The sequence below is a fragment of the Dipteris shenzhenensis genome, chromosome 17 (genome assembly GCF_047967505.1).
Source record: "Dipteris shenzhenensis isolate YYH24624 ecotype China chromosome 17, Dip_SZ_1.0, whole genome shotgun sequence".
NCBI lineage: Eukaryota > Viridiplantae > Streptophyta > Polypodiopsida > Gleicheniales > Dipteridaceae > Dipteris > Dipteris shenzhenensis.
In genome coordinates this window covers 27948317-27965698 of record NC_141612.1, presented here as the reverse complement: position 1 = coordinate 27965698, position 17382 = coordinate 27948317, and the positions used below count along the sequence as shown (strand labels likewise).

Sequence of the window (17382 nt, the reverse complement as noted above, 5' to 3'; positions counted from 1 at the left end):
AATGACCGCCTGAATATCAAAGGCAAGAATCATAATTCAGTGATTTCAACAGTAATATAAATGCAATTATGGTAGATAAGTTTCCCGTTTAAAGGAGCACAGCCACAAGAGTCGCATATGCCTTTTAGAGGAAAAAATTTCAGCAAGCTAAAGGCGGGTACTTACATTTAGATCAACATCAATCCATTAAAGCTCTTTTGTCTTTCGATATACATCAACAGAACCCAACTGCACGATTAGGACTCAAAGCAAGGGAGGTTCACACCACCGGGGGACTTCTCCCTCCAAGAACAAAAGTTAACTTCAAAGTTCAGAATCTGTTAGTGAATGAGTGAGGCCTGTGTAGACAATGTTAAGTCTCCCCTACCCCCAAAAAAAAAGATCTATAACAGAAGCGTTTTCTGGGGTGTACAGCCATTGGCAATCTGGAAACTTCAGGGCCAGTATACAACTGAAGAGCTCGCAGAATTTAAATAGAAGCTAAACAAACCAGATTAAGCAACCACCTGAACAAATTATGTCGATGGAGAGGACTCCCAAGAAAAGTTACACTGAAGTTTTCATGGTAATCTTCTAAAGAGCTCCTCACCAAATATCCAATGTCAAGATGCATAATTGGGGCTGCATCAGCGAAGCTTTAAAATACTGCTTTTCGTCTTACCTTCAACCAGCCTTGCTGATTGCCTCTGCCTCTTCTGCTGTCTAGAGACAGGCAAAGGAGAGGCCATACTCGAGCGGTTCCTAGCCTTTGATTCAGCATTATCTTCCTGTGTGACTTCACTCTTTTCTTCAGCTTCACTAACCTGAGCCTTACATCGAGTTTGGACCTCTTTTCTTGTAGCCTCGACCGTTGAGCACTGTGTCAGCCCGGCCCAGGTGGGATTGGACCTTTCGGACTCTATTGTTTGAGTCTTAGTACAGCTTTCCTTTTTGGTCTTCTTACGCCTGTGCCCACGCTGTCCTGCTGCAGTATGTCCAGGTTGCTCTTCATCAGGTCGCACCTGCCAAATTCAAAACGCAGGTGTGAGTTGCTCTGCTCCAGGGCACCGTCCCACGGCTGTCATAACGAGACCCAGTTTGAAGTGGCAGTTCAAATACGCTAAGGACATGATTGAATTCATAAAAACAACATGACCGAACAATCGACACAAGCCAACGCCGAAGGCAATTGCAATCATATTTGCACTCAAAATACATCGGATTCCAAGAGAGAACTTGTGCAAAAAAGAGCGAGGAAACAGTGGACTTCAGGGGGAAGGGACAAAATCGCACATTGAGAGGACTGAGAACGTCTGTGATGTCTTGAAGAGGGTACCGAGGGAAGCCTTCTGGCAAGGGGCTTCTACTGTGGCCCAATGGTACATTGGACTCTCTGCGATTCCAAGGGCAGATGTTCTCTTTGCCTGGATCCCCAATGGTGGGGAAGACGAGCTGTGGACGTTCCTGGCTGGTTCGATGAGCGGGGCGATCTGGCAAAGAATCATGAAGGATATCCATCTTTCTCGCTGTCTTCTGTGTGTCTCTTCCAGACAATGACCACTCTTCCTCTCTAGGCCTCTCTCTCTCTCTCTCTCTCTCTCTCTCTCTCTCTCAGAGGCAATGGCAAGCTCTTCCTCGCGATGCCACACGGCTTTCTCTTTCTTGCCTTTGGCTGAGGCCTCCTTCGTCGTCTACATGCAAAGATGGAAAGCCCTGACAATGCAAGACGATTTCCTCATGTCTTTGGCTTCCTGCTGATAATGCCAGACGATTTTCTAGATCAATTTCGTACTGTCTCGCGAGCAAAATCGTCTTAATGTCTCGCGGCTTCAAAGCGCCAATTTTTGAATTTGAATTTGATTCCAAAAGGCCATAACCTTGCCACCACCAATGATTTTGTGGTTTCAAGCACCTTGTTTCCATTGCCTAAATAAACAAGAGGGCACACTTTGTGTGCCCGACAGCACTACCCCCTTTTCTATGATCCTCCTTGCGTTGATCCATCCAGTTGCATCAACGAAGCAGCTTGCTGTGGGTGATAATTCGTTGGAGATGCATAGAGAAAGCCAAGAGAAGGTGCGCATGGGTGCCACATAACTCCTAGAAGACTGAAGAGGACCCACCTTGGAGCTGAATTAAAACCCATGCCATGGCTACAAGTGTCTCACAATCTGAATTCAAAGGGCAAAGCAAATCATTGCTATAGCTCTGCCCCTAACGGGGTAGTGCTAATTAATATGCATAACTTACCTTTGAATTTAGGTTAAGGCTCATTTCAGACGCTTGGACACCCGACTTGCAAAAGGGGGGTCCTTTAATGTGGCCCAAACCCATTCATTTTTTAGTTGTCGTCCAGCAAAAGGAAAGGTGTCCGAGACCCCCCACCCCACCCCCGGCCAAGCGCTAGTAGCAACACCATTTAGAGGCCTTGGCAGGCTCAAGACTCCATGACAACACATGCCAAGCTAGATCCACACTTCAAGGAGTTGATGTCCATGCTGTGGGAACACCACACAAAGGCGACACTTTTTATCAAAGCTCCTTTACCGTCATTGGTTGGTGTGAACCTAGCATAAAGATGATGATGGCTTTCCTCTCTTCATCAATACCTTTTTAACTAGTTATGCATGACGAGATCTCCTTGAAACATGCTTTTATTTTAGTGAATTGAAGGCAATGGCTCTAAAAATGAAGATGTTACATTGAAATCACAAAATTATACAATTATAACAGCATTTAAGGAAGAGATTTTATGTCAATTGTGGAGGGATGGTTTCCTCAGGCATTTTGTGCAAGGGTGTGCTTGTCATATGATGCCACAGTGAGCATAGTAGCACATCTGATGAAGGATGGCCTCGCAGCTTTCGGCCCATTTTTTTGTGAACCGTTCGATGTCAATCCATGATGCCATCAATGGTTTCGACGACCTTTCTTTTTAGCATGCGCCCATTCAGCAACTCTTCTCACCATCTCTTTCCTTTTTCTTGGAGTCCTCCATGAGTTATTTTATGTTGACGGATTAATAGAATTTCGGCTATTTCAAATGGATGTGATGAATTGAGCAAATAGTTTCGTACATATGGTATTTATTGGCTTTCTATTGATGTTTTAGTTTCAAAGATTAAGAACCATAGTGAATCAAACAAGACATGAGAAGTGGTACAAAGATACACTCCGAACTGGATACATTCACATTAGAATTGATAAGTTTTTAAAAAAATTACTTATTTAATGTTTGACGCTTTCTTTCTATGTAAGCAAAATAGCGGTGCATTATATGGCTCTTAATACTTACATGGTTGTTTTCCTGAGCTCGCAACACCAGCATTGCCTTATTCTTGCTTAGGCCACGATCAATAGAATGGCTACAAAACCGAGAGGAAGTATTGAGTAAGGGTTGTACTTATGCTTCACTAACAAACTGGATAGTATATTCAAGTAAAGTAAATATCTCCCTCTGTTCAAAGAAGATTTGCAAATGAAAAAAGTGAAAACATTTTTTTAAATGTAAAATAGGAAGGTTATAAAACAAAGAATGAAAATCCATACGCGATGTATGGGGAGAGCCAACACACTTTCTCTCTATTTATTAAATATATGAGAGAGTGTGCAAATCTCTCATCAGTCTTTTGTTTTAGCTGTTTTTTTCGCTCTTCTTTTAGCTCTGTTTTTTGCTCATCTTTTTTATCTACTTTACTTAGTTGAGACTCAAATTTGGGTTGCTTCCCTCTGTAGCGTACTACTCATGTCCGAAAAAATGAACATCTACATGGCAATGAGAAAAGGTTAAAGATTCAAGCACAAAGGAAGAAGTATCACAGAAGGCTAAATGACTGACAGAACAATCATCATTACAACTTTGAATGAAGCTTGAGCAAAAAGTAACAACAATTTCATGATAGAATTGTTCGTGGATGTTTTTTATCATGGAGAGGATATGCAAAACTTATTGGCTTGCACTTGATGAAAGGTGATTTCAATAGTTGTATGGACACTCATCTATATTGCTACATATCGAGGATAGACAAAGCTATCATTCCACCAAGGAAAATCGCAATTAAGCTCTTGGACTATCAGCTTTTTCTACGATAGATGGTGGGCTGTTTTGCCAAGTTTTGCAAGCTTTTAGTAGCCAAGTGCCATACTATCTAGCTTCAATCCAAATTGCCTCACTCGAGTGCTTCTACTTCTACATGGACTATGCGATTATTTTTTGCAAAAAACTGTAAGATAGCGAACTGATCTTACACCCCTTGGATTCTCATCACATCCTATTGTGATTGAATAGTTTCAAACCCAAACAAACCAATGAGGTCTAGGTACTTTTGTCATGATGAGATGGGCAACTCACTTAAAAAACGTATGATCGAAATCGTAAATGGTGTAGGGACATAGGCTTACTTCAATCACATAGAGCTGGAGAAACGAATGTTAAACCAAATGGGAACTTTGCTCCTATCCGAACTTTTGTTGTGAGATTAAGTAGGTAGAGCACGATTTTATAGAGCCATGAGAGATTTTTGATTTCAAAAGTGACCCCTTTCATACCAAGAAACAAAAATTAATCTTTAAAAGCAAAGGCTATAGAGCCCTTGGATCATAGGAAATCCAACTTGGCTCCAACATGGACATGTAGCTTAAGGAGAGGCTAGGTTTATCTTTTATGGACTAGTCTAGTCATGTAAACAATGGAGAGGGCAAAAAGAATATGCAATGAAAAGAAAAAGGAATGCTTCGCTTATTGAAGCAACAAACCCTATATAGCTCTATATAGAGATGCAAATAATGCTCATTATTTCTTTTTATATTCCTTCAACAATACTATGATACTTCCTTTCTCATGCAAGATGCAAATACCTATGCTACGTCTCTTTCTTATGCAAGATGCAAACACCTATCATTACTTTCACACCTATCATTACTTTCTCCTCAAGCTCCTCCTCCTCTTGTACTTCACCACCATGGCTCAGCAACAAAAATTTTCCGTCTTCTCAACCCCACTCCCACTCCAATTCCAACTCCAATATTGATCGGATTATTGGCCATTGTATTGGGCCTTTCTTGCCTTGTACAACCTGGAATACAAGTAAGAAGTGGCTCTCTATGCCTTTGATATGCAGGTGGATGCAATTCTTGTGCCTGATTCATGGCTTATACAACTTGGAACAAGAGTAAGAAGTCGTGTACAACCTAGAATATGAATAAGAAGTGGCTCTGTATGCCTTTGATATGCAAGTGGTGGATGTAGTTCTTGTGCCTGATTGATGTTCTCTTTATCTTCATTGTTGTGTAAGTCACAATGAATCGCCCAATAAGAACATAAAGCATGGTAGCAGATGTTGTTACTACTGAACAAGCTAACATGATGACAATAACCCTACTTTCTTCAAACCCTTCCTACGAATGCATCCATGAGTTGTTGAGTCCACATTTTGCAAGCTACTATCACTTTGGCATTGAGCTTTGCATCTGTTGCACCCCACGAACACTGTTGAGTTGGCACTGCATCGTCTATAGTGCCTTGTGAGAGAGCTCGGGCCATCCAAGCTAAGATGTCAGCAAGAAAAGACCATGCAACTCTCTCTTGCAATATATTTCATTAGTGGCAGCCAAGCTTAATAGCCTACAAAGCTTAGGCTTCTCACTTAGAGGATATGAGCTTTTGCATGTGGGCGTTGGAATGCACCTTGTTTTATGGCAAGGCATGCACCTGTAAAATTTTGTGATGGAACCTATTAGAAGGATCACTTCTCAAGGACACGGTGGTGGCTAATATAGGTCAATATTTCAATTTTGCAAATCCCAGTCTAGAGAATGATGGGGCAGAGCTGCAAAGATGTCATAGACTTACGATGGTTCTTTGAAGATGATGATGAGGTGTAGGGTAGGTGACATAAGTTGAAGATCATGATCAAAGAAACCGATATTTACACACATGGCTTAAGGAGAGGCCACCTTTTCCTTTTATGGACTAGGTTGTTCATGTAAAAATGGTATGCTTTAGTAGCTTTGGTATAATGTAAAAAGATGAATAGTATCTTCTACATCCTACGCTTAAAAAACTATCATCAGCATTGTGTGTTCCTAATTCAACTGAACTGGTTTTTCTATGGTTAACTCCATGGGATTACTTTTTTGAAAATGTATCATTTGACACATCATGTAATCTCAAATATAGCATCCTTTGAATTTCAACTAAATGTCAAATGATAACTTGCATGTGCTCATTGGCTACCCCATTCGAGTTTTGCAATTGCTAATAGAGAATCAAATTTGGTGTTCTTAGATTTATTGTGATTCATATTTGCAATTTTTGATAAACTGATCTATCCATGTCTCTTTTTTTTTCAATTATCCATTTCTCAAGATTTGATTCAAGATTTTCATGGAGCAAGTAATAGCAAACTTGGATCATAATCCAACAATTTGTGTTTACATAACAAATGTGCTTTTTCGTCATTAGAAAATGAAGAAATAAGGGACATTATGAACAAATAGAATTATTATCAAGAAACACAACCCTCGATCCCTCTTGCAAGCAGCTTTTATTACCAAGTTAATGAAGGGTGCTTTTTTAGAGCAAAATCTCTTTATAAGTACATGAATGAGGGGTTGATCAAGTAGTTTGTAAATCATGTCATAATTGCTAACATAGCTTCCTTAGTGCTACATATGGTGGTGCAATTTGTCATAGTTATATTTAAATTTGATGATGCATCTAATGAAATCACTTAGTGGTGTTGCTTCTTACGTTTTCTCATATATGCTGTCACATATTTGCTACACTAACAATGTTTTCAATCTTTCTTATGCTCTTGACCTTAATGACAATATTAATGGAATTCCCATAATAATTAGTGTAAATATATGGTATGCCACTTTTTTTGTTACATTCTTTTCCATTGTTTGAAACTTATGAATACCTTTGACTTATGTTTTTCAGAGGCAATTAGTTTAGGAATATTTGGCTATAGCCAAGAAATTGTACTGCTTTGAATGTGTTTTTAAACAAAGGTTCAACAACTTATCTATAAGAGATTCATATTGTGCAATATAGTTGCATACAAACCCTCTTCAATATTTGAATGAATCTCTATCCCATATCTTGTACTACACATAAAAAAGGTGCTACCTTAGGTTATGTTAGCTCCATATTTGATCTATTCTAGAGTTTGCATTACTAAGATGCAAGTTTGATCTATTTTACAAGTTTCATCCACTAGAGATGCCAACCTTACCAAGCTTGCCACATAAAAAACATAATTGATTTTCAAGAAAAAGTGGAGGAAGTTGTTGGGAATGACAGGGGTTTGGAGAGGTAGGTTTGTCAAGAGATGTGGTTGGAGAATTTGGAGGGTCAAAGTGAGGTTAATCTCTAGTATGGGATATCCTTAAGTGGGGACCCATAAAAAGGGATTGCACAACAATAGTCTCTCAATACATCTTTAGAAGAGCCTCCTAGTTTAAGAAGTCTTCTTGAATTTTCCAACCATGGGAGAAGAAGCTTGCAAAAATACTCATGAAGTGGAGGAAGGTATGGAGGGACTACAATAATACAACTTTATATCTAGAAGACTCTTGTAAATAAGAAAAAAATTGAGCAATAGTGCTACTTTAATTTATTAATAGACATAGATAATACTTAGATAAAATTGCAGCCTCATAATTTTCTAAGACATTTTAAAATTTCTAGCAATTGGAGGAGAGCATAGAGAGAGAGAAGCAAGTAAAGAATAAAAATAACCAAAGCATGAGAGTCTCTTATAATGAAAATCTCAATGCATAGACATTTTAGATAGCTGACACCTATAAAGTTAGATACATTTTCATAGCTAAATTGGAACTTAAGAAAGATAGATAATTGCAGCCTAAGGAGGTCACAAAACACAAAAACACACGAGTTTACATAGGAGTGGAACCAAGTAGTAAGCCTATACACTATTTGATATTTGAATGTAGCTTTGGAGAAAATGTAGACATTTTTACAAACAATGCAAGTTTGTCTAACATATGAGATTTATTTTTTCAGACCTATAATACTTGTAATAAAAATTTCTTTTGAATCGTTAAACATATAGTCCACATAATCATCTTTCTTAAGATGGAGGTGAAAGAATTCATGATGATGCATTACAAGATCAAGATGAGCTTGTTATACTCCTTATTGCTTGCATCAATGTGAGTGTGGTTTTATAGCATTGGAGTCACAATTCTAGCTTGTACAAGATGTAGGTGTAGGGGAAAATTTTTCCATGAAAAAATAATTAGTATTTATTTGCACCTCTTGTCTAAGAGATATGGAGTTTACAAGTCTATTAGTGTTCTAGCAATATGTATCCTTTTTGGTCAAGCACATTAATAAACACATTTGTTGGTCATGCTCAAAGAGTGCATGAGTTATGTGGAGGTAATTTGAAGGCAAATTTTAGGTTTAAACAAGCTCTTTCCAAGCTCACAGGGAAATTGATTCCACACATTTAAATTTAAATTGAACCCTATAGAGAAGCTGTTAACCACCATATGTGACTACAATGAATGACACTCCATGATAATGTACGTAATGGATGCACTTTTTTTTAAAATGATGACTTCCATGAAGGAATGGATTTGCAAATGTCTTGAGGCTACTTCAAATTTCTAATTTTTATGAATTGGTTGTTTCTTTGAATAGAAATGTATTTGTCGTATCTACGGAACACACTGTGTTCGAATATTGCGATCGAGCCGCTCGTCTTTCAGAGAAGGCGATTAGTATGTTGCACGTTCAATTGCTCGTATACGAAAATAGACTTTCGTATTTACAAGGGCAGAATTACTGGAGGTCTATGCCCCCCAAGCTAGCACGCAGTCTTTGCATTTCTGAAGCATCGCTAGGCGATCCAGGACCCAGCAAGGACTTCCCCTCAAAGCTCTATCAGAGGAATGAAGACTTCAGTCCTGAAAATTTGAGAAATCAAGGCTGCAGTCCTGAAAATTTAACTGCGGACATCCTCGTTCAGCTGGGTCCAGAGACAGATCATGCTACTTATGCCTCGCTTTTGAGGTGTTGCACCCGTTCCAAGGCCCTGCCTGAGGGCAAACGTGTGCATGAACACATGAGCAGTCGTGGGTATGTTGGTAACACGTTTCTGAGTAACCTTCTCGTCCAAATGTACAGCAAGTGTGGCAGTTTAGAACATGCACGTGCTGTGTTTGACAAACTAGACTATCCGAATTTATACTCTTGGAATATTATGATTGCAGCGTCTGCCCATAATGGAAGGCTGGATGATGCGAGGGCTTTGTTTGTAGAGATGCCACAGCGGGATGTGGTCTCTTGGAATTCCATGATCGCAGCGTGTGCCCAGAATGGGCATGCCGAGGAGGCCCTGCAACTGCTTAGTCAAATGCAGGCTGAAGGCTTCGAGCCAAACAAGGTCACCCTCATTTCTATTCTGGATGCGTGTGCCATTGTGGCAGCCCTGGAAGAGGGTCGAGTGATCCATGCTATTGTTGCTAGCAACAGATGGGAGTCGGATGCATTTTTGGGGACAGCCCTCGTCAATTTGTATGGCAAGTGCAGGAGGCTAATTGATGCGAGGGCAGTGTTTGTAGAGATGCCACAGAGGGATATAGTCTCCTGGAGTGCCATGGTGGCTGCACATGCACAAAATGGGCATGGCGAGGAGGCCCTGCAATTGTTTGGTAAAATGAATGTAGAAGGCTTCGAGCCAAACAAGATTACGTTCATCGGTGTCATGGATGCGTGTGCCACACTGGCAGCCCTAGAAGATGGTCGAGAGACTCATGCTACTGTTGCCGGCCATGGATGGGAGTCAGATGTTGTTGTGGGGAATGCCCTCATCAATATGTACGGCAAATGTGGCAGCCTAAAGGATGCAAAGGCGGTGTTTGCAGAGATTCTGCAGCCGGATGTTGTCTCTTGGAGTGCTATGATCACTGTCTGTGCCCAGAATGGGCATGGTGAGGAGGCCCTTCAACTGTTTGGTCAAATGCAGGTCGAAGGCTTTGAGCCAAGCAAGGTCACGTTCATCTGTGCTGTGTGTGCTTGTGCGGGTGTGGCAGCCCTAGAAGAGGGTCGAGTAATTCATTCTGCTATTGCTGGCAACAGATGGAAGTCTGAAATTTTTGTGGGGACAGCACTTGTCAATACGTATGGCCAGGCTGGGAGCTCAGATGATGTCAGTGTATCGATGCCACAGCAGGATGGGGCTGCTTGGAGTGCCATGACTACGGCATGTACCCAGGATGGGCAAGTCACTGGATGGGAGCCTGATGTTGTTCTAGGAAATGCCCTTATCAGTATGTATGGCAGGTGCAGGAGCCTAGATGATGCAAGGGCAGTGTTTGCAGAGATGCCACAGAGGAATGTGGTCTCCTGGAGTGCCATGGTCACTGTGTGTGCCCAGAATGGCCATGGCAAGGAGGCCCTGCAACTGTTTGAGCAAATGCAGGCTGAGCGCTTCGAGCCAAACAAGATCACCTTCATCTGTATCGTGGATGCGTGTGCCAGTATGACAGCTTTAAAAGAGGGTCAAGTGATCCACACTATTATTGCTGGCAGCGGATGGGAATCCAATGCCATTGTGGGAACAGCCCTAGTCAATATGTATGCAAAGTGCAGGAGCCTTGATGATGCAAGGGCAGTGTTTGCAGAGATGCCAGAGCAGGATGTGGTTTCTTGGAGTGCCATGATCGCTGCATGTGTCCAAAATGGGCATGAAAGGGAGGCTCTGCAACTGTTTGGTGAAATGCAGGCCGTTGGGCCTGAGCCAGCAAACAAGATAATCTACATTTGCATTGTGGATGCATGTGGCAGCTTGGCTGCACTCGAAGAGGGTCGATTGGTTCATGCAACTGCTGCTGGCAATGGATGGGAGTTCGAAGTAGTTGTTGGGAATGCCCTCATCAATATGTATGGCAAGTGTGGGAGACTAGATGATGCAAGGGCGGTGTTTGCAGAGATGCCACAGCGGGATGTGGTCTCTTGGAGTGCCCTAATGGCTGTGTGCGCTCGAAATGACCATGGCAAGGAAGCCCTGCGAATGTTTGGTCAAATGCAGGCAGAAGGCATCAAGCCAGACAAGATCGCCTTCATCTGTGTTGTGGATGTGTGTGCCTATATGACAGCCCTAGAAGAGGGTCGAATAATTCATGCTACCGTTGCTGGCAATAGATGGGAATTCGATGTCAATGTGGGGGGTAGCCTCGTGAATATGTATGGCAAGTGTGGGAGCCTAGATGATGCAAGGGCAGTTTTTGCAGCAATGCCACTGCGGGATGTGGTTTCCTGGAGTGCCATTATTGGTGCAGGTGCCCAGAATGGGCATGGGAAAGAGGCCCTTCAGCTGTTTGGCCAAATGCAGGCTGAAGGTTTTGAGCCAGACGAGATCACCTTCATCTGCATCCTCACTGCTTGCAGTCATACAGGTCTGGTTGCTGATGGGAGGCGATACTTTGTGTCTATAAATAGAGACCATGGCATAACCCCCTTGGTGGAGCATTATGTGTGCATGATTGATCTTCTTGGGCGAAGAGGATTATTGGATGAGGCAGAGGACCTGATCTTCAGTATGCCATTTGAGTGTGTCCCTTCAGCATGGTTGAGCTTACTTTCATCATGCAGAATTCACAATGATATGGAACGTGCTATGCATGCTTCGAGGTTTGTTTTTGAGTCAGTGCCAAGGAATTCTTCACCACTAGCATGCATCCATGCTAAGTCAGGTAGGGCAGATGATGTAATGAAGTTGAGAAAGGCAATGCGTAATGATGGTTGAATAGAGTGCGAGATCGCCGTTCTGTTTGATGTGATGTGTGAACAAAACTGTCATATGTGCCTGTCAGTTCATGCAGTGAGTGGCAAAGGTTCAGCAGCCACATGAAAGCGGCTGGATATGTTCTTGACACATGCAGTGCTTCATGATATGGATGAAGAAGCGAAACACTTTCACCACCAAGAGTCTCTGGATTTGCTTTGACAGTCATTCTCCCACAAAATTCTCTCTCAAGCTTGCCCAACAGTAAATAATTATGAGGGACACTTAAGAGGGCCCTTCCACACACTCAGAATTGGCAAGAAATTGCCTTTTTTTATGTCACTGTAATATTGCGACCTCGGGTATGACATAAGGATGGAGACCATGAACAGACAAGAGTGGGACCGTTCGAGAATGGTCTACTATCAATGATGAAAGGGTTAGGGTCTAGGGTCATATCTAGGCATAGGCATTAATCATGGGATGCGTTTGGAAAGGGCTTCACGAGGACACATGGCATCCAAAAGAAGTTGCACTTGTAGGCACTGGGCATGGGGGTGAATTCTGAGAGTGAACCCAAACATGTAAGGGACCATGTGAAGATGTTCAAGACTTAGAGAAGGGGCTCATTGGAATTCTTCGGCTGGGTGGTGATGTGGAGACTCTCAATAATGGTTGATCACTCATTGGTGCCAGAGCAAGGGTGAATGACAATTTGAAGGAACCAGCGAGTTGTTGAGCTCATAGCTGACGTGCATGAAGCCTTGATTGCAATGCTTGCATTACACATCGATCATTTTTAAAAAATTGCAAGCTTAAAGGCGACAGAGAAAAAAGCCTTAGTTTGTTTCTAATAAACCTGTCAGTTTCATTAGATAGTCCTTAAAAGGGATGGCAGAGAAAGATTAAAAAAAGGTTCTGTTCGGAGCTCCTTACGCAGTTTCATTAGAGAGAGATTAAAAAAAGGTTCTGTTTGGAGCTCCTTACAGATCGGGCGTCTGCGTGTTGTGTTCCTCTAGATCACCATAGCTACGAACTGAGAAGCTTTTTGGAAAGCTTCTTCAAAGACTGCCCGGGTTGCTTGTGGGAGCGTAGGAAGATGGTGGTCAAAGGGCTCAAAGTGATTAAAGAGAAGAAGCATAGGAGATACATTTTGAGGTGTAGTAACTTGTAGGCAAACGGGTTTCTGCAACAAGGGTTATGAAAGCAATAATGTGTGAGGATTGTGTAACATCCTTCCATAAGCTTATTCTCTATGGACTGGTGATCGGAGCAGCTGATGACAAGATTTTCATCCGATTTTCATCGTTCGTTATCTTCTTCACTATGTCCTTAAGTTAAAGCCCCATCATCGAGCTTCCATACTCGTGCCTTTCTTCAAAAGTCAGTCTCTCTCCTCTAGATATGTGCATGTCATATTCTTAGGCTAAAGCCTTATGTGCCTGAGCCTAGTCTTGAGCCTCACGGGCCCCAAGCAAACCATCTCAAGGTAGTCGTTGCAGTTCCTCATAGTTCCATTGCCCTCGCCTAATTGAAAAATCTATTAATTAGTCTCTTTCCCCCTCACCTCCCAGCATGTTAGCGAATTAACCTATTGTAACACGGAATTAATTCTCCTCCGCTCCCTCCTCCCGCTTCCTCCCCCTCAGTTCCTCCCACTGGTTGCTCCTCCCGTCTCTACCTCCTCCTCCCTTTCCCTCCTCCGCTTCCTTCTCCCGCTTCCTCCCTCTAACTACCTCCTCCTCAACCCCCATTCTGCTTCCTCCCCCTCTATACCTCTTCCTCAACCCCCATTTGCTCACTCCCTCCCCCCTCCCTCATGCACCCTTCTCCTCCCACTCCTCACCCTTCCCCCTGCCTTTGGCTCAGCTCCTCCTCCCTCCCCCTTCCTCCCTTTCTTCCTCCTTGTCTTGGGAGGGCTTCACAGTCCCTGGCCTGCATTCCATCGGTCCCCTCCTTTTATACAGCTCATAAGAGGCGGTTCACTGAAGCACCTCGAAGCCTGCGGCATTTCTCAGGTGTTACGTGGCGCAATTGGCAGAGTGTCCAGGCCTCAGGTTAATTGCGCCTCTGTAGATTTTCCAAGACCTAGCTTAATCGTGCACCCGCCTCCCCACCTCAAATTAATTAATGAATCGGTTTTTCATCGTTGGGGGCCCTATTTCCATAGTTGACAAGGTTGGTTGCCTCTCCTCAAATCAGCTCATACTTCCTTTGACTATTGCAACCCCTTCATCGTCTTCAACATCATCATCGAACATACAAAAAAGGGGGAAGCCTTCTCTAGGAGGACACGTCGAAGACCTTATTTGCCATGTTAGCATGTGCAATTGGTTCACATGTGTCAAATATGTCACATCACTAGCCATGTTAGCCATGTCATTAGCACCTTGCCAAAGTGGCCCTGCTAGAGTGGCACATTACCAATCCACATGGCAATGGCACATTATCATCTAGGTGCCTTTTCATCAATTATCCAATTAACATCTTACCTTGAATAAAGTTTTGACAATAGTTGAATCAATGAAAATTAATCTTTTATTACCATGGTTAATTAGACTTAACTAAATCTATACCACATCGTTAAACCAAACGTATTGCAAATGATTATCATAATTACATACCATAATTATGGTTAGTTGTCCAATTAGTCATTGTAAGAGGCCTCCAGTTGTTGTAACCTTATAGGTCTTCCTTGAGCTATTGGGATTTCTCACCCCTTCTACCCTTTTTGGGGCCTCTAGTAAGTTGTACCCTGTCGTTTGCTAGGGATCTAGACCAACAATCTTGAGCTCCTAGCCTTTCTTTTTTCCCATGAAGTGCCTTTCTTTTTTCCCATGAAGTGCTAGCTTTTTGATAGCCTAGACAACCTTTTTTGTGGGGTTGTTGGCCACAATCTCCCTATTCCTTCCCTTTTCCATCCCTCTGCTTTCTTCTTTGAGTAATTGATGGGATGCATGTTCTCTTTGGAACCCATTTCAAGGTCTCATGGCACTCTCTTTTGGAGTCTCGAATGCTACAAGCCACAATATGTCCTAATCTTGGTGTTGTGACCATCAGAGGGCTCTTATGGTAGTTCCCTTGTGTACCATAGTCATTGTGATTCCCCTCTCCCTAGAGGACAAGCAACAGGTGCAGATTGTAGTTTAGTCTTTGTATGATAAAGCATCGGTGGGTTGCATCATAGGCCTCATGCCCACATGAAGATAGGTTAGAGATTGGATCAAGATGAGCTTGGTGTTGGAGGGTGACCACATTTAGGAGGTCACCATCCATGCGAGAGGTGTCTTCCTTCTCTAGTTGAGCTCTTATGATATCTTCGAGGCCTTTATGGAGAAGAACCCAATTTTTTGTGGTTCGCATCTCGTGTCTTTATTTTGTGGTACCATGGCTTCATGGTGGATGACACGGACTCAATGCACCACGTGCCATGCTGTCTAGTGTCCCTCGGGTTCCCTATCCTCCCAAAGGTGTGTTTCTCCCTTCTCTCCTCTATTGAAGGGCATTTTGGCACTGTGTTAGAGACTCTATCCACAGTAGCCTTGATTGTAGCTATGACGATTGACAAGGTCCCTTGACTTATGGTCACAACAGAGTACTAGGAGTCCCTACCCAAGGAGATGTTTTTGGAGACCTTGGATGGGGGCTCTTTCCATCACAGGTTTGAGGTTTCAGGACTTTGGGGGGTGGCAATCCCTTCATTGCAAACATATAGGCCACTTGACAAATCTTGCCCATGTAGTACATGCCATGTAGCAAGACTTGTGCACATAAATAAGAAGTAGCATGAGCCACACATGCCTTGGGTTGAACCTTCCAAGGGGGCTTGGAATTAGTGGTTCATAGGCATATCACTCCATGTTACAATCACATTGATTGGTTTGTAGTTGTGGGAAAAACTTACCCCAACATGTAGAATGTTAGATTAATCAACCACTTTCGTGAGCATAATCAACACTAACTCTCTCACCCTCCCCCTTTCTTAGATTCTTGTGCCTAAATTGTGATCCATCATACCCAACACACTAGATATAAGAGCTATGGGCTAATCTTGCTAGTTGAAAAGTGCTTGTGACTCTTGCAAGAACTTTGTATGTAGGAAATAAGTGGGAAACGAGAAATATCACCATTGGTAGTGGCCACATTATCACCAGTAATAGGCTTTTTACCATTGATGAATTTGGTACTAGCATTGGTAATATTGCTAAGAATATCCCTACTACCATTGATAATAGGCCTACTATTGTCAGTAATGTAGATTCTCTTACTAGAAATAAATAGGCCTACTACCACCTGTTATAGGCCCACTAATTGTGGTAAAATAGCTCCCCAACACTTGCAATTTTACCAATATTATTTTCCCACTCATTCTTATTAAAATATGGACTACAATCTTGCCAAGTGAAAAGTGCTTGTGACTCTTGGAAACATTTTGTATGTAGGAAATAAGTGGGAAACAAGAAACTCTTGTTACTTTACTAGTATTTCCCAAATATTAACATTATCACTCTAATCTTGCATTCTTTGGGATCTAAAATGATGCACATGAATGAGTATTAAGGCAAATATAAATATGTGAATGAAATCCTATGTATGAGAGAATGGAATTTTAGATAAGAACACTTTGCATATTAAAAAATGATGAAAAAGCAACTAGACTTTTGTAGTTAGTTCCCAATCCAATTTGTTGGATGTGGTAATGAAACACTTGTACTTTAGACCATGATTAATAGCTTTAACTCTCATGGCGATGACAAAGTTTAGTCAAACTTATTTAGGCCAAGTATTTTCCTTGTGACTTATTGCTCCTATAAATAATATGAACAAATAAATTACATTGATAATGTCAAGTACTTTTACATCAATACAATAGTTTCTCCAAACATGTACTACATAGCTATTAAGATCGCTAAAATGCTAAATGATCAATCACCTTAGCATAAATTATAATGACTTATAGAGTCTTATTATGATATGCCTCTCTATTAGTAATAATCAACTCATCTAGTAGTTTATATGATGCAATAAGTCTATAGTTTTTCTAAATCCAATTAATCTAGTTGACCAATGTTCAACACATCCTTGCTATGGTCATTGAGGTAGTTGCTTTAAGGAAGAATAGAGGATCAACCAAGAACTTGGGATCTTCTCTATTCATGTATAGGGATCAAAAGTAAACGCGTAATTTGATATCCCCCATCATTTTTTAAGGTAGAAAACGATGCTACTTATCCTAATGGAAACACCAACTATCAACGACGTCACATTGTTTGAATAGTGTATTCATGAATACAAAGTGTAGTTAGATAACTTATACCTTCAAGTCCTAGGATAGGAAGGTGATAGGAAGCATTTTTGACCATCTAGGTTCCCTATTTGTAAAAACCCTACATGGAGTGTAGCATCTTGAAATTACTTTAATGTCTCTTAGTGAGTTTTCTATTCAAATCCAAGTTTGATCCCCTCAAAATGATGCTTACAATATATCATCCTAAAATTAGCAACTTTATCATCCTCTCATTTTGTTTTCTTATAGTCTTCTTCATTATTTGCTAGGAGATTTTATTTTAGTACTTTGGGGGTTTTGGGGATACTTTTACCCTAGAATAGTTTGAGATGTTGTTCCTATAGAAGGTGGATAAAC

General features: G+C 41.6%; 2 protein-coding genes across 2 annotated transcripts; one reads left to right on the top strand and one right to left on the bottom strand.

The window, feature by feature from the left end:
• Nucleotides 1–200: 200 nt before the first annotated feature.
• LOC147891932 (uncharacterized) lies at nt 201–1749 on the bottom strand. Its single transcript, XM_087389011.1, has 2 exons — nt 1273–1749; nt 201–1001 (listed from the first exon to the last, which is right to left on the bottom strand). The coding sequence occupies exons 1-2, from the start codon at nt 1495–1497 to the stop codon at nt 627–629; spliced, it is 600 nt and encodes a 199-aa protein (XP_087245137.1). The 5' UTR covers nt 1498–1749; the 3' UTR covers nt 201–626.
• Nucleotides 1750–8742: 6993 nt separating this feature from the next.
• On the top strand, nt 8743–11762 carry LOC147891931 (pentatricopeptide repeat-containing protein At2g13600-like). Its single transcript, XM_087387919.1, has 2 exons — nt 8743–9088; nt 9223–11762. Exon 2 carries the CDS (start codon nt 9273–9275, stop codon nt 11757–11759), a length of 2487 nt encoding a protein of 828 aa, XP_087244045.1. The 5' UTR covers nt 8743–9088; nt 9223–9272; the 3' UTR covers nt 11760–11762.
• The last annotated feature ends 5620 nt before the right edge of the window (nt 11763–17382 follow it).